The sequence below is a fragment of the Silurus aristotelis genome (genome assembly GCF_946808225.1).
Source record: "Silurus aristotelis genome assembly, chromosome: 25".
NCBI lineage: Eukaryota > Metazoa > Chordata > Actinopteri > Siluriformes > Siluridae > Silurus > Silurus aristotelis.
In genome coordinates, this window is record NC_139598.1 from 12,221,492 (window position 1) to 12,245,329 (window position 23,838).

Here is a 23,838-nt window from a genome sequence, read left to right on the forward strand (position 1 = left end):
GCAAGAAGAGGCTGTTTAAAACAGACTGGAGCAGTTTACTGAGGAACAGTATTCCAAAACATCTCACATTAGACAACTTCATATAAAGGCATATGCAATTTGTACAGTTTTACGACTGTTACATTTTGGATGGATGGATGGATGGATTTTTATATATATATATATATATATATATATATATATATATATATATATATATATATATATATATTAGTGCAGATAACCAGGTCATTGAGCTTAGTGGTCTGTACATTGGGTAGGACTGTACTGAACGCAGAACTAAAGCCAATGAATTCTTAGCATTCTGATTTAGGTGTTGTTTTTATCCAGGTGGGTGAGGGCTGAATGAAGAGCTGTGGAAACCGCATCTTCTGTCGACATGTCCAGGCGATAGGCAAACTGGTGTGGGTCCAGTGTAGGTGGTAGACCCGCAGTGAGGTGAACCAGTTTCTCAAAGCATTTGATAACAATAGGGGAGAGTGCAACTGGGTGAAAGTCATTCAGGCATTCTGCAGTTGAATTCTAAGGCTCTAGTGTGATGGTTGTAGTCTTCAGGCATGTAGGAAGCATGGCAGGGGCCAGTGACAGGTTGAAGATGTCAGTGAAGACCTGTGCAAGCACATGCTCTGAGAACACGTCCCGGTATGCTGTCTGGACCAGCTACCTTGCGTGCATCCACTCTGGTAAATGCTAAACAGACGTCCGTTTTTGAGAGTAAAAGTGAACTGTGAGCAGTAGAATAGTCAACAGTTGAGGGGAAATGTCCTCTGCCTTGATCGAAACAAGCATAAAAGTTGGTTGGTTGAGATCATGGTGTCGGTTTGTAGTCTGTGATGGGCTGAATGCCGTTCCACATGCCTCTGGGGTCAGAGTTGTGGAAGTGCTCTTCTATGTGGATTTCTATGCGGAGAAATTGAAACAAACTAACAAACTAAAACATAAGTATGTAAAACAGAATGCTGTACTAACATAATAATTGGCATGGGCCAATGCAGCGTGGGAATGCAGCCTTAGTGCTCTAAGAATATAATTACCTGCTGCTGATTCTCAGTATTCTCAGTATTACAGAAGTATTATAAAAATATACTCAGTCATGTGCATAGCTGTCACTAGGTGTAAGTTTTACTCTTATTTTAGCAGAGAGAGTTGCAGATATGACAATCAACCACCATCTGAGCATTTACATTTAAGGCATTTGGCAGCTGCTCTTATCCAGAGCAACTTACAACTGAGCAGTTGAGGTTTAAGGGATTAGTTCAAGGGGCTCCACAGTGGCAGCTTGGCGGTGCTGGGATTTGAACTTGTGACCTTCCAATCTATTTTCTAATGTAGGGCTGCAGCTAACAATTATTTTGATAATCGATTAATCGGACGATTATTATTTCTTTCTTTCTTTCTTTCTTTCTTTTTTTTTGATTAATCGGATAAAAAAAAAAAAAAATTAATTAACTGTTATGTTTTCTATGTTCTGCACTATTTATCTCAGCACTTTGTGCTTCTAGATTAAGGGAGAAAGAAAAGAGGGAGCACGGACGTTGTGTTTTTTTTTTTTGGGAGCTGAAGATTTTCGTTTTGAGGTTTTCGTTGGAAGTGATGAGGATGGACAGGATTAGAAATGAGTTTATTAGAGGGACAGCGCATGTAGGACGTTTTAAAAACAAGCTGAGGAAGGCGAGATTGAGATGGTTTGGACATGTGCAGAAGAGGGACATGGGGTATATCGGTAGGAGAATGCTGAGATGTGGTAAGGGAAGACATGCAGGTAGTTGGGTTGATAGAGGCAGATGTAGAGGACTGAGGGTTATGGAGACGGATGATCCGCTGTGGCGACCCCTAATGGGAGAAGCCGAAAGAAGAAGACGACTTTAATGATGCATGCATAAAACGAATATACAAACATTGAAAACAAGTATTTGAATGTAGTAAAGCCGCAGCAAATCAAGTATGAAAACAAAAGTTACTGTTGCAGACAAATGCTTTAAAAAGAGAATGGAACGGAGAAATGCTAACAAGTTTGGAAAAAAAACAACAAAAAAGGTTAAAAATATATAGCAAATATAGCAAAAAATTATATAAGCATTCGCTTAAAACCAGAACAGTGACTCATATGTGATCATTTACTGCTACTGTTATTTGCTGCTTTTAGATTTAGTGTTTTTTCGCGCAGTTTTAATTTAAATCATCACAAAGTCTCGAGCGAGCTGATTGCGCGACCTGATGCTCGCGAGGCCCGAAGTTAGCAAACAAACAGTTTACACAATAGCACTTAGATAAACTACCATTTTAAAAGAAAAAATAAGAATAAGATGATGCTGGAATTATTTTAAAAACACATTTCAATGGTAAATTAAGTTCTAAATGCTTGTTACTTTGAGTTCCCAGACCTCAGGCTATCGCTTATTTCAGTCTTAAAAAATAATTTTAAGCCTTATTCAACACACAAATATACTTGTAACTAAGTATAAACATAAAAAGTGATAAATGTATAAACATAAAGAAACCAATGACTTTAGAGTACTGTACCTACATGGAGTCGTAGTGGTTGATGGTGAGGAAGATGTGAGGGATAAACGTCAAAAGTACTGTAATACAATAAATTACTGTATAAATATAAAGAAATGAATACATATGAAAAGACTTTAGAGAACTTTACTTACATGATGTCGTAGTGGTTGATGGTGAGGGTGAGATGTTGATGGGAAAGAAGTGGAGGAGATGCATTTTTGGAAGGGGAGTCCTCTTCCATGAAGACAGAGGGCATCTCAGAACAATGTCTGGGGAAGCGTCAAAAGAAATGCTTGTCTTCCTGAAATATGCTCGTACGCCTACAAAGATGTGTAACTAGTAAAACCGCTCGTACACCGATATTCACATGCTACAAGGCAATCGTACACCAGGGTTCCACTGTATACAGTTTGGAGGTTCTGTAGGCTTCTGTAGTGTTTATAGTTTTAATACTTTGTTGGTAGCTTTTTATGATAACATTCAATATACTTGTAATGGCAAATGACATACAGTAAAAAAAACACAAAAAAAAACAGGTACTACACAATTAATACTGTTTTGTGTTTAAGCTGTATTTAAAACAGTCTCCTTTTTCAATTGCAGCCCTGCGATTGTTGCAGATGAAGAAAAATGGTGAGTTGTTTTGCTTTTTTGATTGTGATAATTGTCACATTATCACTATATTCATTATGGGGGCCATTAAATGGCATATATAAATTAATATATACATTTAATTATTCTTTATTTATTGTATTCACTAAAGGACTCGTTTATACATTTTTATAAGAGCGATTCAATGTTAATTTTCTCTTTTTGTGCTTTTAGCCTATAAAGTGTATTATAAGTGAATAATAACAGCTGTTCTGTTCTTTTTTTATTCTAATTGATTTTGTAGCACTTGTTGACTATAAATATACTACTACACCTAATGAGACCATATTGTCTCATAAATCTTTATTTATTTATTTATTTATTTATTTTTTTAGCTCTGCCATCTTTAGCGCGATGGCTTACTACATGAAGCATCTGGGAGTTAAGAGCAGAGCACCAGACAGCAAAAAGGGCAAAGGATTTTTCAGGAGGAAGGTATAAAAAAAGTCCAAGTCATCAAAAACATTCAAAGAAGGAAATAAAAGAATTCACTGTTGCATACATTTATTTGTAAAATATTTTTTAAACATTGAACTTTGACATTGAACTCCATCTTACTCATATTCTGCATATTGTAGTTGGAATAAAACTTGGGTAAATGTAAACATTTTAATATCTATTTTATTCACAAAGTGCATTTATGTGTTGTAGATTCCAAAGAAGGAAGAAAAGTCCAAGGTCCTCAGTATCTTAAGGCTTGGCGGCGGCAGTATGTATCCACCCTCTTCTCCTTTGCATTGATCGGAATTGTTTGTCTTTTCTGCATAGTCATGAGAAGATTGTGCAAACTTTGTAAATTGCAGCAACTGTAGGATGCAAAGACCAAGTATCATGACTTGTCTTACTACTATTTTGTTGACACAAAATACATGAAAGTCATCACCTGAGTATAATGACCAGTTGTACTTTTGCTGATGTCGATGATGGGTGGATAGATAGAATTGTGTATATACAAATTTGTCATTGCATAGCACAGATACGAGCAACAAAATTTAGTTTTTATCCAAAAGATAAATAAACAGGCTACGGCTGATGCAAATATGCAGAAGCTGTTGAGCAAATAGCAGTAAGAATATACACTATATGGGCAAAAGTTTTGGGACACCTGACCTTTTCTTGCATACGTGGTTACCACCCAAGGCACACAATTGTATAGGCTGCAGTATAATAATATTTTGCATTCACTTGAACTTGGGAACCCAAACCTGTTCCAGCAAGGTCCCTTACGAGGGAAATATCAAGGTCCGTGACGTCGGAGTGACGTGGGGCCGCCTCCCGTGGGCTCACCACCTGCAGGAGGGACCGTAAGGGACGGTGCTGTGAGGATTGGGCAGCAGTCGAAGGCGGGGGCCTGCTTAGACTGCTGCCCCCGTGACCCGAATTACGGATAAGCGGGAGAAAATGAATGAATGAATGAATCTTGAGTGGCCTGCTAAAGAGCTCTGAACACATTTGGGATGAATTGGAACACTGTCTGCACCTCCTCCTCACTTTACATCGGTACCTGACTTTACTAACACCCTTGTGGCACACTCCAAAACCTAGTGGAACATCATCTCAGAAGAGTGAAGGGGAATTATAAGAGCAAATTGGGACTGAGGGTGGAATGCAATGCTCAAAAAGCACATATACTTATGATCAGGTGTCCGCAAACTTTTGGCAATATAGTGTATATGTATATAAGGATATATAAGGGAAAAAGATTTGTCATTCATATATATATATATATATATATATATATATAAAATGACATTAAATGGTGCCTTAACTGCCCTAACTTGTTGCAAACCTCAATCAATAACTTAAAACAGTTAAATATTGATGATCAACAAGATGTGGAAATATTAGTTTCTAGAATGATTTTAATTTAGAATTACAGGACTTAAAGGAACATCGCAATGTTTTTCCTTTTGCAGATGAGGTCAAAAGATTGGACAATGAAGGTACTCCGGTTTGATCGCTTTGTTTAGTCATTCCTTTTCTTACACGGCCTCCCCCTCACTAATCAAAATCTTGAAATCAATGCATGCTTGCATGTTCTACACACAGCAATAGTGTTTGGTTGGTTCTGTGTATTGACACCTGTAACTGAGATGAAATGCATTAACTTGCGCATTTAGTCAGCATTTACAAATATACATAAATAATCCATTTATATGTGTATTAATGGTTGTGTATTAACAGAAGTTTTTTTCAGAGAATGACTAACACCATAAATGCATTTGATTTCATCTCGTATTCCTTCTTAGTGATGATCCCTTTCCTATTTTCCATTACACTAAAGCAAAGGGGACTGCATGCTGAAATAAACCCTCTGTAATTGGTGGAATTGCTGGGTTTTTTCTGTTCTCTTGTTTAATTCATTGCAAACTATTCATATTGTTTAATCTTTTCCAAAGGCGATAGGGAAAAAAGAAATGAACGGAGCAGTATCGGGAGCACCACAGGGCAGCGTGGCTCCACTACAGACGGAAATGTAGCACCCATCCTGCGTCCCAAACCTGTTGCATCGGGGCCTTCCACAGAGACCAGTGAGGTGCAGCCCAGCAACAATATAGTTATCTGCAGTCCTGAAGCTTCCCAACCTGAGACAGGTAAGTTGTTTGAATATGTAAATGATGTTTACATGAAAAATTCAGTTGATAAACCTGCAGCAATGTTATGTTGATAAGGGCATTTTAGCAGGATTTTCTTTTTTGCTGACTGCATGTATACATGGTTGCCAGTTCTGTGTTTATTTAACGTTATTTTTTGCATGTGCATTTAAAGAAATGTACACGATATGTGTCCAAAATTGCATACTTATGTATTTCTTCTAGATTTTTTCAATAATAATATTTTTAATTATTTGAGTTAAAGACCTCCAAATTAAACAAAGCAGTCTTTAAGTACTACTTAGCAAAATCATTTTAAATCGAACACCACTGTTTTTGGTTTGAGACTAATGATAATCACGCTCCAGGCGGGACGTTTTAAAAAGAAACCTAGCTCATCACTTCACTCTTCATCATCATGCTTGAAATCTTCTTCTTTCTCTTTCGGCTTCTCCTATTAGGGGTCGCCACAACGGATCATCCGTCTCCATACCCCTCGTCCTCTAAATCTGCCTCTTTTACCCCAACCACCTGCATGTCTTCCCTCACCACATCCATAAACCTCCCAACGAAAACCTTAACTTCTTCAGCTCTGCTACTTTTAGCTCCACCTCCGGTCTTTTACTCAAGGCACTGTCTCTAAACCATATAACATCTCAGGTCTCACCACAGTCCTATAAACTTTCCCTTTCACTCTTGCAGATACTCTTCTATCACAAATCACTCTGCCTCTCTTCTCCACCCACGCCACCCTGCCTGCACTCTTTTCTTCACTTCTCTAACACACTCTCCATTACTTTGCACTGTTGACCCCAGGTACCTGAACTCCTCCACCTTCTCCACCTCTTCTTCCCGCAACTGCACCACTCCACTGCCTCCCTCTCATTCACACATGTACTCTGTCTTACTCCTACTGACTTTCATTCCCCTTCTCTCTCCAGCACGTACCTCCACCTCTCCAGGCTCTTCTCAACCTGCTCACTACTCTCACCACAAATAACAATATCATCCGCAAACATCATAGTCCACGGAGACACATAGTCCAGTCTGTCGTTCCTATTGCACACTTCACTGCTGTCACACTGTCCTCATACAAGTCTTGCACCACCCTCACATACTTTTCTGTCACACCTGACTTCCTCATACAATACCACAACTCCGCTCTTTGCACCCTGTCATACACTTTCTCTAAATCCACAATGCAATTTCTCCTGAACTTCTCTTTACTTCTCCATCGACATCCTTAAAGCAAATAATGCGTATGTGGTGCTCTTCTTCGGCATGAAACCATACTGTTGCTCACAGATAGCCACCTCTTCTCTCAGCCTGGCTTTTACTTCTCTTTCCCATTCACTTCATGGTGTGACTGATCAACTTTATTCCCCTGTAGTTACTGCAGGTCTGCACATCTCCCTTACTCTTAAAAACCGGTACCAGCACACTCCTTCTCCATTCCTCAGGCATCTTCTCAACTTCCAAATTCCTGTTGAACAATCTTGTTAAAATCTCCACTGCCATCTCACCTGAACATCTCCATGCTTTTACCTGTATGTCATCGGGTTCTAACGACTTTTCACACTTCATTCTCTTAATCGCTGCTTTTACTTCCTCTTTACTAATCCTATCCACTTCCTGCTTCACCATCTCCACACCATCCAGCCTTCTCTCTCCCTCTCATTTCCCTCATTCATCATCTGCTCAAAATACCCCCTCCATCTTCTCAACACACTCTCCTCACTAGTCAACACATTTCCATCTCCACCCTTTTTGCTCTAACTTGCAGCACATCCTTCCCAGCTCGGTCCGTCTGCCTGGCCAATCGGTACAAATCCTTTTCTCCCTCCTTAGTGTCCAACTTCTCATACAGCTCATATGCCTTTTCCTTAACTTTCACCACATCCCTCTTTACCTGCTGCTGCATCTCCTTGTACTCCTGCCTACTTTTCTCATCACTCTGTCGATCCCAACTAAACATTAAAATGTGACATGGAAACCAGATGTTTTTGCTCTTATGTGCCACCTAGTGGATGCCATGTTTAATCCTCTGGATATGCCTAATGTACACAGATGAGAAAGTAAACAACGGTGCTCATGTAGCAGCTTCAAAAAGTGGTGTTCATGTCTCCAGTACTGTTCAAGAGACCCTTTAATCTGTTCTTGTGACTCGTAGGACCTTTATGCTTTCAAGTGGTACATTATGTTTAGTTGTTTTTTGTTTTCTAGGTCACCTGACACACCTGTCCTGTTATAACTAACAATTTCCTGTTTATGTTTTAGTTTATCCTACAGGCCAAACCAGCAATCTTTCGGACCAACAGTCTTTATCAGATGGAGGAGACATATCTCCTGCAGGAACAAATGTTGCCATCACTATTCGGGACTTTCAGTCTGAAGCCGACAACCCTGTAGAAGAGAGCCATGAAAAGGAGAGGTAGTGTAGGAATACAAAACAGCACTAAGCCTCTTAATATAGCCATAAACCTTAATTAGACAGAGAGCTAACATAGAGTAATAGTTTTAACTCAAAAGAGATCTCGGAGTTTGAATAGGAAGAGATGAATTAAGATTCATTGCATTAGACTTTTTCTGTGACTGAGGGAGAATGGTAAAACACCATCACCCCCGAGTCCCTGCTGTGTGCTTTCCGTTGCTCCCGCTGCTGGCAATGCTATCTATGCTCCATGTTGACAAAACTGCACCAGTTTGTCCCACTCCTTTATTATGCTCGTATGCATAACCATTCAGTTCCCTACCTCCCTTCAAATTCCCCTTTGTGCTGTCTTTTTTTTCATCCACATTATCTATTTTTTCATGTCCTTCTCTCACTTTTCCTTCTTGATATTATGTTTATATTGACAGCCTACCAAGGGCAATTACTCATGCCGTTTCGCTTTATACCAAATGTCTTCTGTTTCTCCATAGAGGGAAAAATTGTTTGTGGCTTCAGGCTTTGTTTGTTTGTTTGTTTGTTTGGTGGTTGAACAGCTTTGTCCAATATGCAAGAAGCTTAGACTGTAATTACTAAGACCATCTTTAGCTGGTGAGCTCACAGACATCATTATAGTACATGTTCTTTTAAAGCTTTAATGTTTATACTTTTTGCTCTTTTTGTTTGCGGTCGCTTTGTTGAAGTTTGTTTTGCTTTGCTGTAATTTCGTTTTTTGTCTTGTTTTTGCTGAAATTTATGGCTCCGTTCTTTGCTGAGTTTGTGCTGGCATTTTGTTGGTTCAATTTTCGCCGAGTTTTGGTGGCTGTGCAGTAGTCACGTGCAAGTTTTTGTGTCAGGTTGTGAGTCAGTGTATTGTTTAGAAACTTGTCCATGAGAATTGTTTTTTTTTTTTTTTTTTTTTTTTTTTTTACTTGTCCTGTATTTTACAGACGGAAGACAAGGTGGGTCTTCATGACAGAGACATGGATATTCTGCCAGCTTCAGCCTGCTACTGATTCCACACTCATTTTCTGTACCACACTCAGGAGAGCATGTGATATACAACACCTATATAACTTAGATTATAACTTGCATATTGTGCCTGTAAAACTGTTTTAAAAGTATTCTAAGTATATTTAAACACAACTTCATAGTCTTCCTTGTTAAAGTTTTATTTTACAAAAGGCCAAATTTGACAACTTCAAAATTTTCTGAAATTGAAAACATTTGAGAGAAGGCATTTGCTGAACCTCTTGGATATGTCATATTTTTCTGCCCTGAAGCCTTGAGAATTGGATTGTAGATACTGTAAGCTAACCTTTGACCTTGTTGTTGTGTCATTTGAGCAGAGTTTAAGTGGATAATGGGGAGCTGTGGTTTTTTTTTGTGCACTCTGCATAATTTGGAAACTAATTTTTAAGAGCTGTAATGTTAAAATTACTTGCTTATTCTACACAGAAGTGGCTATATGTTCAGTTTTATGCCAAAGATGTGTAGTAGGCTTGTTCAAGGGATTCTTGAGATGGGAATAAGACTTGGAATTTGCAGTTCTGTATCATTTTTCTTTTTCATTATTTATACTCTCTCTCTCTCTCTCTCTCTCTCTCTCTCTCTCTCTCTCTCTCTCTCTCTCTCTCTCTCTCTCTCTCTCTCTCTCAATATTCATCTCTCTCTCTCAATATTCATATTCATTTTTGTTCCCTTCATTTTTTTCCTTTTCACTAATGCATGGTTTCATAATCCTTCTGCCAATGTATTTTAAACATACCATTTTCCTTTCATGTCTTGCCCTCTCCCCCCCTCTTGCAACTCACATTGCACCTCTGTCAAACTTTTCTTCCCATACCTTTCCTCTTCCCATATCCCTAAATGGTATGTATTCAGGAGTGTGCGCCGCAGCGAGAGTCTGTGTGTGGAGCGCTGTCACGCTCGCAGAGTTGGCTCTGCTCGGGCTAAACAATCTCGTTCCCGTAGCGATGTGGACCTTCAGTCATCTGCCATTTCCAACCCCTCTTCACCTTGTCAACCACAACCCAGCCCGTAAGACTGCATGAAAACACGAATTTACATAAAAACCTCAAACACTCATATAAAAAATGCTAAATCTCTAGAGGCAAAGGCACATGACAACACGTTCATAAACATCCTGTGAGCGTTCCCTGGGAAGAAGATGCACAGCAGGGATTCAGCGACTGGTGGTGTTGAACATAAGAAACCAAATGATTGATCTATTTAACCCTAAACTTTAACTAAGTAATGTAAACATCAATATAATGAATTATAACAAATTAAGAGAACACATTGACAGGTGTGAATACCTTGTTTGTATTTCTCCCTAACATTTTGCTCTCACTCTCTCTAGTGTGGATGTGACAGTTTTGACGAATGATGGCCCTTTTATAGGCCCCTTAATCCAGCAAGAGGAAGTGGAGCCCCGGCTCCTGGAATTAGAGCAGGACCCACCCAACTGGAGAGAGCTCGCTGATAGCAAGATTTTGGATCAACTCAGTAAGAAGGAGATTAAGAGACAGGAAGTCATCAACGGTAAATGAATGTGTATTCCCAGAAGGCCAAAAACCAGTGTGAATGGAATGTGGGTGGGAGTCAAAGGTAGAAACTTGATAAGTGCTACATTCTACAATATAATGGAAGACACCAAGACTAAATGAATGGATAAATGGCTGCATATGTATTGAATTATTAAATAATTCATGTTTGTATTAATTAATTGTATTGCTGATTGGCACAATGATTGTTTTTAATTATTTTATTTGTATAGCTCTTTAACCATGGTCATTGTCCTAAAGCATTTTAATTTACAGAGTAAAATGGATTACGAATATATATTGTAGCGTCATAATTGTATTAGTCCATATAAGTTTATCTCTAATGAGCGAGCCAGTGGCAGCAGTCACAAGGAAAAAGTCTCTGAGGTGGTATGAGGAAGTACCCTTACGAGGAACCAGACTCAAAAGGAAACCTATCCTCATCTGGGTGACACAAAGTCCATTCATTATAGTTTCATCAGCTGTTCACAGGAAGGCGCTTGATTGCAAAACCCCTCCAAGCCGCTGCAGCAGACGGTTCCTATTAATTACAGTCCAAATCCATCTACATGGTTCTATAAAACATGTATATCGATAAGACACAAAAAAAAAATCGATAAAAATCAGTTTTAATCAAATCTTTTTTCTTTTTTGCCCTACAGAGTTGTTTGTGACCGAGCAAGCCCATGTGCGCATGTTAAGTGTGCTACAGACAGTGTTTTATCGTCCACTGGAAAGAGAGGCAATCATGGAAATTACCGAGCTGGACACAATCTTCCCTAATTTGGATGAGATAATAGAGATGCACTGTGAGTCCTCTCTTTAACCTTAACCTTGTGTTGAAGTATGAAAATAAACAAAGATCACCCAAATGTATTTAAAATGTACTATTTCAGACGCTCTCTATGAGAATCTAAAGAAGCTACGCCAAGACAATGACTTTGTCGTCAAAATTATCGGCACTCCGCTGCTAAACAGAGTGAGTCTATTTCTATAAATTATATTTCTTATACTATTTGGATAATTATTTCTATAAGTTATGCAAGGTGTATTTGTGATATTCACACAATTTAGTGGTTTTGTATATACAAAAGCTTTCATATGACTATGCTTTCATGATATCTTCCAGTTTAGTGGCTCAGAGGGCGAATGGTTCCAGAAGCTCACAGCTCGTTTCTGTAGTCATCAGTCATGGACTCTGGTTCAAATCAAGAACAGACAGAAGAAAGATCCTCGATTCAATGCCTTTATACTGGTATATACTGTACACATGCAAACCCTTTCTACACAGCCTTACACTCACTGGTCGAGGAGTATGTGCAGGGGTCATTGGTAAACAGATGCAAAAACGTTGCAATATTTTATTTAAGATCAGAATAACTGGTTAAGGTTTTTTAAGCTGTTAAACAAAATTCCAATTTATTTATCTGCTTATTGGATTTAATAGAAGGGAAATAGCGTGTGCGTAATTTTCTTTTTTTTCTCTTTGATTTATGAATAAATGACTATTTTTAGACTGGTTAAGCTTAATGGACTAATATTTGCAGGCATTTTATATCACTTCTTTATTATAAAGAAAAAGGGTACTGGTGTACACAAAATATTAAACAATGCATATCATACCAAATATTTTTATGTGCTGTTTGTTTTAGGAGGCTGAGAGTAAACCACAGTGCAGAAGATTACAGCTGAAGGACATCATCCCCATCGAGATGCAGAGACTAACAAAGTACCCACTGCTTTTAGAAAATATTGCCAAGAATACAGGTTTGTGATGATCTTTTTTTTTTTTTTTTTTTTTTTTTTTTTTTTTTTTTTTAACTGGTTAAAACTTTTCTGTAGTTTTTTTTTTCTTTTTTTTATTCATTCATATTCAGTATCTACTGACCTATAGTCAGGGTCAGGGTGAATCTGAAACATCACATACACCTTCATTAAAAAAACTCTTAAACAGCAATAAATGGTGTGTTCTAATTTTATTTGGTTTCGGATGCGCCCAAAGTATTCATGATTCTGAGACTATACACTGTATGGCCAAACATTTGCGCATAACTGATGCACACAGCAATATGTGATTCTGCCACAAAGTTAAAATCACACAATTTTAGTCTAGAAAGTCATTCTATGCTATTACTATTTTTTGGATTGGACAATTTTATTTTTTTTTTGGAACTATGTTCGAAGACCCCTGTGCAGAAATCGGCTGAGTGAAGACATGGTTTGCCATGATTGATGGGTACTTCTGCACTCCATGCCTTCTCACCTAAAATCAGTGCCTAACCTCACTAATGCTCATGTAGCTGAATGGCCAAATTCCCACACATACACACTTCAATAGAGCCTTCCCAAATGAGTGGATGTGGTTATAATAAAAAAGAGGAAACGAAATTAAATAATAATTTAAAAAAAAAGCATGAGTTGTGTTGGTCAGTTATCCACAAGTTTTAGGCCAAATAGTGTGTTTGCTGTTTTTTTTTTTTTTTTTTTTTTTTTTTTTTTTTAAACAAGGGCAAAAGCAGTTCATAGATTTTATTGAGTGAATAACTTGCAGTACATATTGCAGAACCCTACAGAGAAACACCCACTATTATACTTAGTTAAATTCAACAATTATGTTATCAACAGCAGTGAAGAGTAAAGAAGTAAATGTCATTTGTTACTGTACTTCAGCGTATAGATACGTGAAACAGCTAATTATTTTCATTTGGGTAGACATATTTTAACTTTACTATGTTTCAAAGTCACATATCTTACTTTTTACTTCTCTACATTTTGCAAAATCAGTCTTTTCTTTGCATTTATAAGTGGACAAAAACTTTCTCGGTCAAGCATACAGCCAGCCACCACTCAGGGCAGAGCGCACTCTGTTTTTAACTTGTTTTAATTGATGGTATCTGCTTAGCTCGTCTTTTCACATTAACCGAGCCGATAAAGCAAGTCTTGTAATGAATATGATAATAGGAACATTATAGCCATAATAAATTACAGTACTTTGTATACTTAAGTACATTTAAAGGTAAATACTTTTGTACACTCACTTAATTGAAAGTTTAAAGGGAGGAATTTTTCCTGGAGTAATATTTTAGTACTGTGCATCATTTGTGTACTTCGTCCACCACAGGTTATCAATTTAGCTTAAACATGCCAGAAAATAAATAGACACTAATGATTAGATGGACTACACAGATCAAATGCAAGCAAATGCTTAAAGCTTGTTTAAACTCAATGCGCACTGTAGTTTTAAATGTACTATATAGAGTGTGAGAAACATAGGGCACTAGTAAAACAGATTACAGGACAAAAAAACTACATTTTAATGGTAAAGCAAGCAGAAGCATTTACTGACTTTCAGATCTGAATTTATTGCATAACAACTGACCACAGGTATTTGTTAACCACTAGCTGGTTTATATTGGCATTTCAGCTTAAAGACGTCAAGCAGTTGACAGATCAAATAAAATTTGTGGTATTCTTAAACATACAGAGGTATGAACAAACTTGCTTATATCCAGTTGTACAGCAGTTAGCAATATATGCTGTTTAATGTATGCAACTATTTTCTTCTCACAGAAGCCAAGATGGAGAAAGAAAACATCCAACAGGCTGCTGAGTGTTGTCGTAAGATCTTAAACCATGTCAATGAGGAGGTGAAACAAATGGAAAATCTTCTGGTAGGAACATTTTTTTAACTAAATGTTTATTTTCCAAGATGTTAAGAAGGAAAATATATTTAATTTAAATGTAAAGTTTATCATAGAATACTATAAAAACTCTTTCAGGATTCCAGTAAAAGGACTGCTGAGCTAAAATAACTTTTTTTTCCATCTTATGACATGGCAATGGCAGGGCTTAATAGTGTCCTATAGCGGTCTGTATTCATCAGGTGCAAAAAAATTTATTCTAAAATGACCCATGTTGAATTTTTCCATAACGCAGACCACCTCACTCCAGTATGTTAGTCATATGGTTCGGGACCATCCCAGCCAAGCTTCTTATCTGTCCCGTCGAATTACATTGTTCCATGTTTCCAATAAGAAATGTCTTGTTTTTCCACTAGGGGGTAAAATGGAGCTAACCTGCACTTTTTTGTTTTTAAATGTGCTACTAATGTATAATATTTATTAGCATGTTTAAGATTTGATGCTGTAACCATGCTCATTTGTAGAAGATCTCATTCTGGAAAATGTATTTAGATAATATATCGAATAGCTGTTTAGTCTGTGTGCATTGAAAATGTACCTTTCTGATGAAAACTAAGTGAGCGTAAATTGTGAGCAGGATTTGTTATTTGTGTACAAATTGTGGACAATTCAGCTTTTTTTAATGTTCAAATCAACTTATTTGTATACAGACTTTTAATACTTTCAGTAATGGGCATTGTACCAAAGCAGCTTTAAAGAATTAAATATATTCATATATTCCAAATAAGTATAAATAAATGTCTATATATATATATATACAGTGAGGAAAATAAGTATTTGAACGCCCTGCTATTTTGCAAGTTCTCCCACTTAGAAATCATGGAGGGGTCTGAAATTGTCATCGTAGGTGCATGTCCACTGTGAGAGACATAATCTAAATTAAAAAAAATCCAGAAAACACAATGTATGATTTTGTAACTATTTATTTGTATGATACAGCTGCAAATAAGTATTTGAACACCTGAGAAAGTCAATGTTAATATTTGGTACAGTAGCCTTTGTTTGCAATTATAGAGGTCAAACGTTTCCTGTAGTTTTTCACCAGGTTTGCACACACTGCAGGAGGGATTTTGGCCCACTCCTCCACACAGATCTTCTCTAGATCAGTCAGGTTTCTGGCCTGTCGCTGAGAAACAGGGAGTTTGAGCTCCCTCCAAAGATTCTCTATTGGGTTTAGGTCTGGAGACTGGCTAGGCCATGCCAGAACCTTGATATGCTTCTTACAGAGCCACTCCTTGGTTATCCTGGCTGTGTGCTTCGAGTCATTGTCATGTTGGAAGACCCAGCCTCGACCCATCTTCAATGCTCTAACTGAGGGAAGGAGGTTGTTCCCCAAAATCTCGCAATACATGGCCCCGGTCATCCTCTCCTTAATACAGTGCAGTCGCCCTGTCCCATGTGCAGAAAAACACCCCCAAAGCATGATGCTACCACCCCCATGCTTCACAGTAGGGATGGTGTTCTTGGGATGGTACTCATCATTCTTCTTCCTCCAAACACGTTTAGTGGAATTATGACCCAAAAGTTCTATTTTGGTCTCATCTGACCACATGACTTTCTCCCATGACTCCTCTGGATCATCCAAATGGTCATTGGCAAACTTAAGACGTGCGCGGAAATGTGCTGGCTTAAGCAGGGGAACCTTCCGTGCCATGCATGATTTCAAACCATGACGACTTAGTGTATTACCAATAGTAACCTTGAAAACGGTGGTCCCAGCTCTTTTCAGGTCATTGACCAGCTCCTCCCGTGTAGTTCTGGGCTGATTTCTCACCTTCCTTAGGATCATTGAGACCCTACGAGGTGAGATCTTGCATGGAGCCCCAGTCTGAGGGAGATTGACAGTCATGTTTAGCTTCTTCCATTTTCTAATGATTGCTCCAACAGTGGACCTTTTTTCACCAAGCTGCTTGGCAATTTCCCCGTAGCCCTTTCCAGTCTTGTGGAAGTGTACGATTTTGTCTCTTGTGTCTTTGGACAGCTCTTTGGTCTTGGCCATGTTAGTAGTTGGATTCTTACTGATTGTATGGGGTGGACAGGTGTCTTTATGCAGCTAACAACCTCAAACAGGTGCATCTAATTTAGGATAATAAATGTAGTGGAGGTGGACATTTTAAAGGCAGACTAACAGGTCTTTGAGGGTCAGAATTCTAGCTGATAGACAGGTGTTCAAATACTTATTTGCAGCTGTATCATACAAATAAATAGTTTAAAAATCATATATTGTGATTTCTGACATTTTTTTTTTAGATTATGTCTCTTACAGTGGACATGCACCTACGATGACAATTTCAGACCCCTCTATGATTTCTAAGTGGGAGAACTTGCAAAATAGCAGGGTGTTCAAATACTTATTTTCCTCACTGTATATATATATATATATATATATATATATATATATATATATATATAAATAAAATGTAGGAATGACCAATCGATTCAAATGTTTAATCACGATTAATCTGTATTTTATAATTATATCTAATTAATCTCCCTTACAAGACTTTGAAAGACTACCAGCGCAGGTTGGACACTTCAGGGCTGAAGCCCAGCAATGAGCTCTACACAGAGTACAAGGTAAGAGATCTGTCTCATTACTCTGTTGACCCAGTCAGCATCATGTAACAGTATAAATGTTTTAAAAGACGAGTCTCTCTTTCAGAGCATTGACCTGACATCAAGAAAAATGGTTTACGAGGGGCCACTTATATGGAGGGTCACTAAGGAAAAAGCTATAGGTAACCGCTGTCAATGTTTATTTTGTCAAATATTTAATTACCATTCTTAATGTGATTTTTGACCTAGTAACACTGATGTGTGTGTCAAGATGTACAGGGTGTGTTGCTTGGAGACTTGTTGGTCCTTCTACAGAAACAAGATGATAAGATGCTCTTGAAATGCCAAAGTAAGAGTATCATTGCTTCCCAGGAGGGAAAACAAATGCTCAGCCCCATCATAAAGCTGGATTCGGCTTTCCTCCGAGATGTAGCCACAGGTAATTAAGTGTAGACGTGTGTGCAGAATGTGAGATTGTTACCAGAGAGTGGCATTTATTTCCTTTCTTTTTTCCTCAGATCGTAAGGCCTTTTATGTTATCTTTACTTGGGAGAGTGGAGCACAGATCTATGAACTTGTGGCCCAGTCTGGTGCTGAAAAGAAAATGTGAGTGTGAGCAGGAACAAAAAAAGACATCAGAAGCAGTCACTGAACAGTAATCAGTACCTGTACTTTGTAGCTTATTAATGGTAACAAAACGTTGTTTTTTAAGATGGACAGATTTGATAAAATCATCAGTAGAGGAGTTGAAGAAAAATAGTGGTCACACGATAGAGAGAGTGAGGCATGGGAGCGTGCCAAGTCACAGCACTGCACTGGCATATACTGCCTCGTGAGTATTTCTCCTTTTTTGTTGTTGTCTTTCTGAATGTTTACCAAAGGCTGCTGTTTTCTGTTATAATGGCATTTTTTAACAAAAACGCAGAAATGTGAGTGTGCACCTCTTCTTGTGTCAGTCAGTGTGCTTGGTATTGTGTATTGTTTATTGTTAGTCCATAACTACTGCATTACTGGTACAGTTTTATGTTTTTAACCCTAGAAACAGTATAGAAGACCATATTTAAAAAAAAAAAAAAAAAAAGTGTTAGTTTTTTAAATCATATTGTGTTTTAGATTAGGCTAATTAAGAAAAATAACATATTCACAACCTACCTAATGTTTACCAGGGGTGCAAACAATATCTTCTGACAATATCTGTTATATATACATCCATCCCTTCTGTCTAATTTGTTTGTGTGTTTGTTTGTTTGTTTGTGTGTGTGTGTGTGTGTGTGTGTGTGTGTACGTACAGTGCAACCTCGATACTCGTGGGGGTTACGTTCTATGACCCCTTGCAAGAAACACAAAATCGTGAGGTTTTGACTCTCTTCTTTTGATGGTTCCTTTTTCAAGGGGAATTGTACATGTACTGTACTGTACACGCAACAAGAATAGTGAATTACTTGTCATAAATGTTTTATTTACTACTTTAAATGAATAATACAATAATAAAAGGTTTTCATACATTTGTCATTTATTAGTACAAACATTTGAATACTTTTGTTTTGAAATGTTACTCCAAACTTTCGAGCCACTCACGGCTGCTCGTGAACCATCAGATTTTTCTAAGTTACTCCTAGTTCGGTTCCAAATTAAAAGTTATTTTAATTATATAAAAATTAAAAGAACTATCGAGGTTGTGAGTGTCAAGGTCACGAATATTGAGGTTCCACAGTGTGTGTGTGTGTGTGTGTATATATACTTCACGTTTGTTTCTATTTATTGGTTTTTATATTCTATTTCTATTAAAATGTTTACATATTAGACAGTCGTAAGAAGCATTTCACTACATGTCGTACTCTATATGAATGTGTATGTGACAAATAAAAGATTTAAATAAAATTTTAGTTATTAGAATTTTTAGCTAATTTTAAAGATTCTATGTACCCCAGGATCTGAGAATAATTTAATAATCTTACTATCTCTTATATTATTCCTATTTTTATTATTTACTCATCGCTGGGATCGAGGTGAAAAAAGACATGCCAACCTTAATTTGGAAACATTTCTAAAAGACTCATAGGGAGCTTTTTTTTTCATGCATACCCATTTCTTTACTTTAGACTGAATCCCCCTCTCAGCCCCACTGACAATGGACCAGACATACTGAAAAACTCTGCTGGTGAGAATAAATGCTTATTTTATATTAAGGGCATTTTCCTGAAATATATCCAAGACCTATTTTTTTTGGCAGGGGCTCAAAAACATCTCTTTATGGGCAAAAGGTGTACAAAATGATTGCACATGTTTAAGTATTTATTTATTAACACTTAATTGGGAAAGAACTGTGCTTATTAGATTGTAATGTATAAAAAGATCCTTAACTTTGTAACCTGACATGAGCTGTAAATTTTTTCCACAGCTGAGCCCCAGACTACCTTTTTTCTTTTTTGTATTTTCTTGACCACTTCTAGAGTCATAAACACCTTTCACATGCTTCAGAATGTACTGAATTCTTAAGGCCTTGAAATTTGTGTGAACACGATTTGTTTAACATATTTTATGCTCTAATTTTAAGGTCAGTATAAAGACACCCTTACAGAGGAAAAGTTCAGACACACACATCCCTCACTGATTGACTACTTGGCTCTCAATGGATTTGACCCACTTGGTTACAGCAATGCCCCTCCAGAGAGGTCAGCCACGGTGGCTCTGGATGAAGGTCGGTGGTCTTTACGATTTCCAAGTATAATCTCTCCTTGTAAATATGTAGATACTGGAAAGTTGCATTGATCATTACTATTTTTAAACTAATGTAATATTATGCGTACCATATTGACATGAGCAACACTAATCCATCATTGCCTCAATAGTTATGTCTTTGAAGACACAGTTCGTCGGAAGTACCAGTCTGTCCAAGAATATCCAGCCTGATGGAGAGAGTGGAGCAGAGCCAGAGAAGCAGGATAATGACGGGACACAAGGTAACAATCTTATATTAGCAGTTAAACTCTGTGGCTAACTCGATTTCATACTGCTTTTTTTTTATTATTATTGTTTCAACAAAATCGTGAACTACAGCTGTGACAACTGGTAATGGTATGTTTTGTTTCTGTTTTTTTTTTTTTTTTTTTTTAGTAGTAGATGAACAGAATATTGAGTCGCAGGACGATACGCAGGACGATGAGAAGGCAAAAGCAGATGAGCAGAAAGCTGTAATCGCTCCTTTACTGTTCTCACAGGAGCAGGTGGAGGAGGTTGGCAGAAAACTGGAGATTCTAGAAGAACATGTGAAGAGATTACAGGTTAGAATGGTTTGAGGGATTGTGGGAGATAGAATGAGTGCTAAAAATGCTATTACAGAGTTACAATGGTTTTCACGCAGTAGGCAAACTTAGCAGCGTGTGCTCCACCCTCTACTCACGAACCAGTGCGCATCCATGCGCCCACTGCCACATATATACTGTATAGTTTATATAGTATGGTACAGTTAATAGCTGTACTGTATTTTGTTAAACTATTAACAATTCACAGTATACTACCACATACTGATCACCTTTCTGTAGGACTCCTGGGTAGGCTAAGCTATGTCTCGACTTACAATTTTTTCAAGTTACTATGGGGGTTCATCAGAACCAATCTCCATCGTAAATCGGGGATTACCTGTATTTTTTGACAATGTTAAGTTCTTCTTTCAACAGAACAAAATAGAGAGTGATAGTTTGTGTAAGTGTAAGTGCAATGTCTTTACAGAATGTGGAGGAGGAGTATCACAGGCTACAAGAAATCCTTGCTAAGTTCACTATTCAAAGAGGCAATTACAACTGAGAATCTTTTAACTCTGCTGATCAAAAGGTAATTCTACCCCCTCTGTGAGTTCAGAATTGTATATTACACTTGCGTTGCTGTGTCCGTGTCGATATTTTAAATTATATCGTTTGTGATATTTGCATCTAAAATGTTTCCAATCATTTACGAATTCTAATGAATAACTAGATGGAAAGGTGATTGGGGTATCCAGTGTTTATTATTATTTTTTTATTATTATTATTATTTTAATTATTTTTATTTTTTATTTTTTAACTCCTATATTTGCATGCATTATTTCTGAATTTCTGGCACATATTAGATGTGTAACTTTTAGTCAAAGTGTGTGCTGCATCATCCTCTGAATACAGTAATTTGTAATTATTTTTTTTAATACATGTCTATGAACAGATTACCCCAAATACCCCAACTCATTCAGTTGATTAGAAGGATGGCCTTAATCTTTACACTATGATTTAGACTGCAATGTATGGAGGTCTGCATTTCCTGTTTTCTAAAGTATTCTTAAATTTGTATCCTCTTTTCTTCTCTACAGATTGTCTGTAGCCCCAACCAAATGATGTGGTGAATGAGTCAACTAAAAGGAAAGGAGAGAGAAGTGTGTTTGTGTGTGTTTGTGTGTGTTTGTGTGTGTTTGTGTGTGTTTGTGTGTGTTTGTGTGTGTGTGTGTGTGTGTGAGAACCCAAATGAAGATGGTCAGGACAGAGTAAACTCACCTACGTTTGCCATTTTGAAAGAAAAGCTCTTGATTGATTAAGAGTATTAAGTGGAACTGGGTTGACATCTGCTGATGTATTTATGCTATTAAGTGTGATATGGAGTCGGGAAATGTTTGTGTGGAGAAGTTCGTTACTCGAAGTGACAGGTTTTGTTTATATCTTAGTGCTGCAGCTATACAAGCATCTTAGTAATAGTCACATGGTCAATGTAGATATATTCTGTGTCTAGCATGTTGGAGCGAGTGTGTGAGTGGATGTGCATGCGAGTCACTTTCATGAATTCAATCTCTTGACGTTCAGCTCTTTAAAGAAACATCACTGTGTTTTGATGTCTATGCATAATAATTGCAGGTTTTTCTTTCTCTTTAAACCAGTTTATAAAGCGTAGCATCGCTAGCCTTCACATGGATTAGTTTCATACCAAAGAGGACCTAAGAGGGCACATATACAGTATATCAGTAAATCTATTGAGTAGGTCAGAGAAGGATTATTTAGCTTTTACTTCTATAAGAATATGCAAGATTAGCATGGGGAGCAAAATGAAAATGCACTTACATCCCATTATGTTCTATACACATGTATGAATAAATATAACTAGTACGTAGTTACGTAAGAATGAAAACACAAAGCTGACACTGGAGACACTTCTTCATAAAGCTTAAATAATGTCTCCTTTTTTTTTAAATCCACCTTAGCAACGATTGTTTTATTTCATCAATATATATTTTTAGTTTTTTATAATTTTTATATTTTGCATACTTGAGATTATACTATAAAGGTCAATTTGCAATAGCTGATAAAAAAAAAGCAACATATGATTATTAAGAATAAAGAATTAAACAGTGCTGTTGTACAAATAGATAAGAATTATAGGTAACTGCACATCAATTGCACCAGTGATTTTAGTGTGGTCTGTGAAAAGCATAACACACTTTAGACTGTGCTATTATACAAAATAAAAAATAAAAATAAATCTTTTTTTTTTTTTTTTTTTTTTTTTTTTTAGTGTGGAAAGGATTCTTTTCAGAAAACGGTCTGGAGTCTGTAATTCTGTGTATACCAAAACAAAAATACAATTTTTAATCGATTTTATAGTTTTTCTCACCAGCTCTGTGCCTCTTTTAAAACCATTTTTTTGATAAATTTTTTAATTTGACAAGACAAGCAACTTGTTACCTAGAAACCAGAAAGAACAAAATCAGTTATTCCAAGAAACCACATAAACGATTATATTTGTCCTTGTTAAAAATGCATTTTTATTAAAATCATGCTTTATTTTTAGGATCAGATTATATGGAGCGCCTACGAACAGTACGAGCTGTAACTATAGAAACAATAACGTACCAGAACAAGGACATGTAACACATTCAGACCAATCAGAATACAACAGCACTGTTTAATAAATATAAATAAATTAGCAAATTGTAAACTGTAATAATCATCTTCCGCTGTATTACTTTTAACCAGGAGTTTGCCCTAAATTGACTTTGCAGACTTTCAGATGGTTCGTGTTGAAAACTTGTCATTTATGTGTAAAGGAAGGAAAAAGAGTTTTGTAAGAAATGTTTGAAAGTGACCATTTCACCTATGTAAAGATTTTTATTTTTTTGGCTCTGTCACAAATCAATTTTGATAATAATTATGCAAATACCAAATATCATAAGATAAATATGAGTAGATAGTGTCAATCATTATTTTATAGCTTTTGCACCACAATCTCACAAAGTAGTACTGAATTGTACATCTATCATGTACATCAATCGGCTGTAGATCCATCTGATCTACAGCTAAGACACATCTTTTTAAATGTACAATGTTATTTATAATGCAGGGTGGATCATGCAAAGATTGTAGTCTTTTATTTCTTTGCTCTGGCTCAGTAGCTGTGTCGAGGACCTAGGGGGGACTCTTCCACTTTCTCATTAGGCAAATATGCTCCAGTTTCAGTTCCACATCAAAAGGGGGTCTGATAGCAGATTATTTCTGCAATTCAGATTGTGCACTGTTTTTCCATTCAACTTGTGATTCCTTTTTTTTTCTATGCTGAACCAAATATTCTTTTACCTACAGAGTTGTACAATGTAATTTTCATGACCATTTTAGCACAGTACGTTTCCTCTCTTATCCTCAGTGTAGTACTATGTATATTTTAGGGGTATCAAGGCAAAGCCGCCCCTAATTAAAGCAAGAACTATTCTGTGTATTTGTGCTTTGATTTTTATAATGTAAGATACTTTGAAAGCATTGAGGTACATTTTATTACTACTGTGTTTTTTTCCTGTTCTTTTTTTTTTTTTTTTTTTAATAAATGATCTTAGTAATTGCTAAATG

General features: G+C 36.9%; 1 protein-coding gene across 18 annotated transcripts in view; it reads left to right on the forward strand.

The window, feature by feature from the left end:
* arhgef1 (Rho guanine nucleotide exchange factor (GEF) 1) overlaps window positions 1-23,836 on the forward strand; it is a 46,605-nt gene extending 22,769 nt beyond the window's left edge. For 2 of the 18 annotated variants that reach the window (XM_083529859.1, XM_083529865.1), the window contains exons 9-33: window positions 3,109-3,138; window positions 3,492-3,591; window positions 3,808-3,865; window positions 5,073-5,099; window positions 5,556-5,750; window positions 8,028-8,181; window positions 9,129-9,140; window positions 10,063-10,218; window positions 10,541-10,722; window positions 11,387-11,533; window positions 11,621-11,703; window positions 11,854-11,979; window positions 12,377-12,491; window positions 14,295-14,395; window positions 16,928-17,002; window positions 17,088-17,163; window positions 17,253-17,420; window positions 17,500-17,587; window positions 17,694-17,813; window positions 19,084-19,142; window positions 19,539-19,682; window positions 19,834-19,944; window positions 20,099-20,265; window positions 20,714-20,815; window positions 21,324-23,836. In XM_083529859.1, the coding sequence (XP_083385985.1) occupies window positions 3,109-3,138; window positions 3,492-3,591; window positions 3,808-3,865; window positions 5,073-5,099; window positions 5,556-5,750; window positions 8,028-8,181; window positions 9,129-9,140; window positions 10,063-10,218; window positions 10,541-10,722; window positions 11,387-11,533; window positions 11,621-11,703; window positions 11,854-11,979; window positions 12,377-12,491; window positions 14,295-14,395; window positions 16,928-17,002; window positions 17,088-17,163; window positions 17,253-17,420; window positions 17,500-17,587; window positions 17,694-17,813; window positions 19,084-19,142; window positions 19,539-19,682; window positions 19,834-19,944; window positions 20,099-20,265; window positions 20,714-20,788 (2,569 nt within the window). In that variant the 3' untranslated portion in view covers window positions 20,789-20,815; window positions 21,324-23,836. The remainder of the gene's footprint in view (window positions 1-3,108; window positions 3,139-3,491; window positions 3,592-3,807; window positions 3,866-5,072; window positions 5,100-5,555; window positions 5,751-8,027; window positions 8,182-9,128; window positions 9,141-10,062; window positions 10,219-10,540; window positions 10,723-11,386; window positions 11,534-11,620; window positions 11,704-11,853; window positions 11,980-12,376; window positions 12,492-14,294; window positions 14,396-16,927; window positions 17,003-17,087; window positions 17,164-17,252; window positions 17,421-17,499; window positions 17,588-17,693; window positions 17,814-19,083; window positions 19,143-19,538; window positions 19,683-19,833; window positions 19,945-20,098; window positions 20,266-20,713; window positions 20,816-21,323) is intronic. The other 16 variants (XM_083529870.1, XM_083529871.1, XR_014531571.1 and 13 more) reach the window with 15 other exon arrangements.
* The last annotated feature ends 2 nt before the right edge of the window (window positions 23,837-23,838 follow it).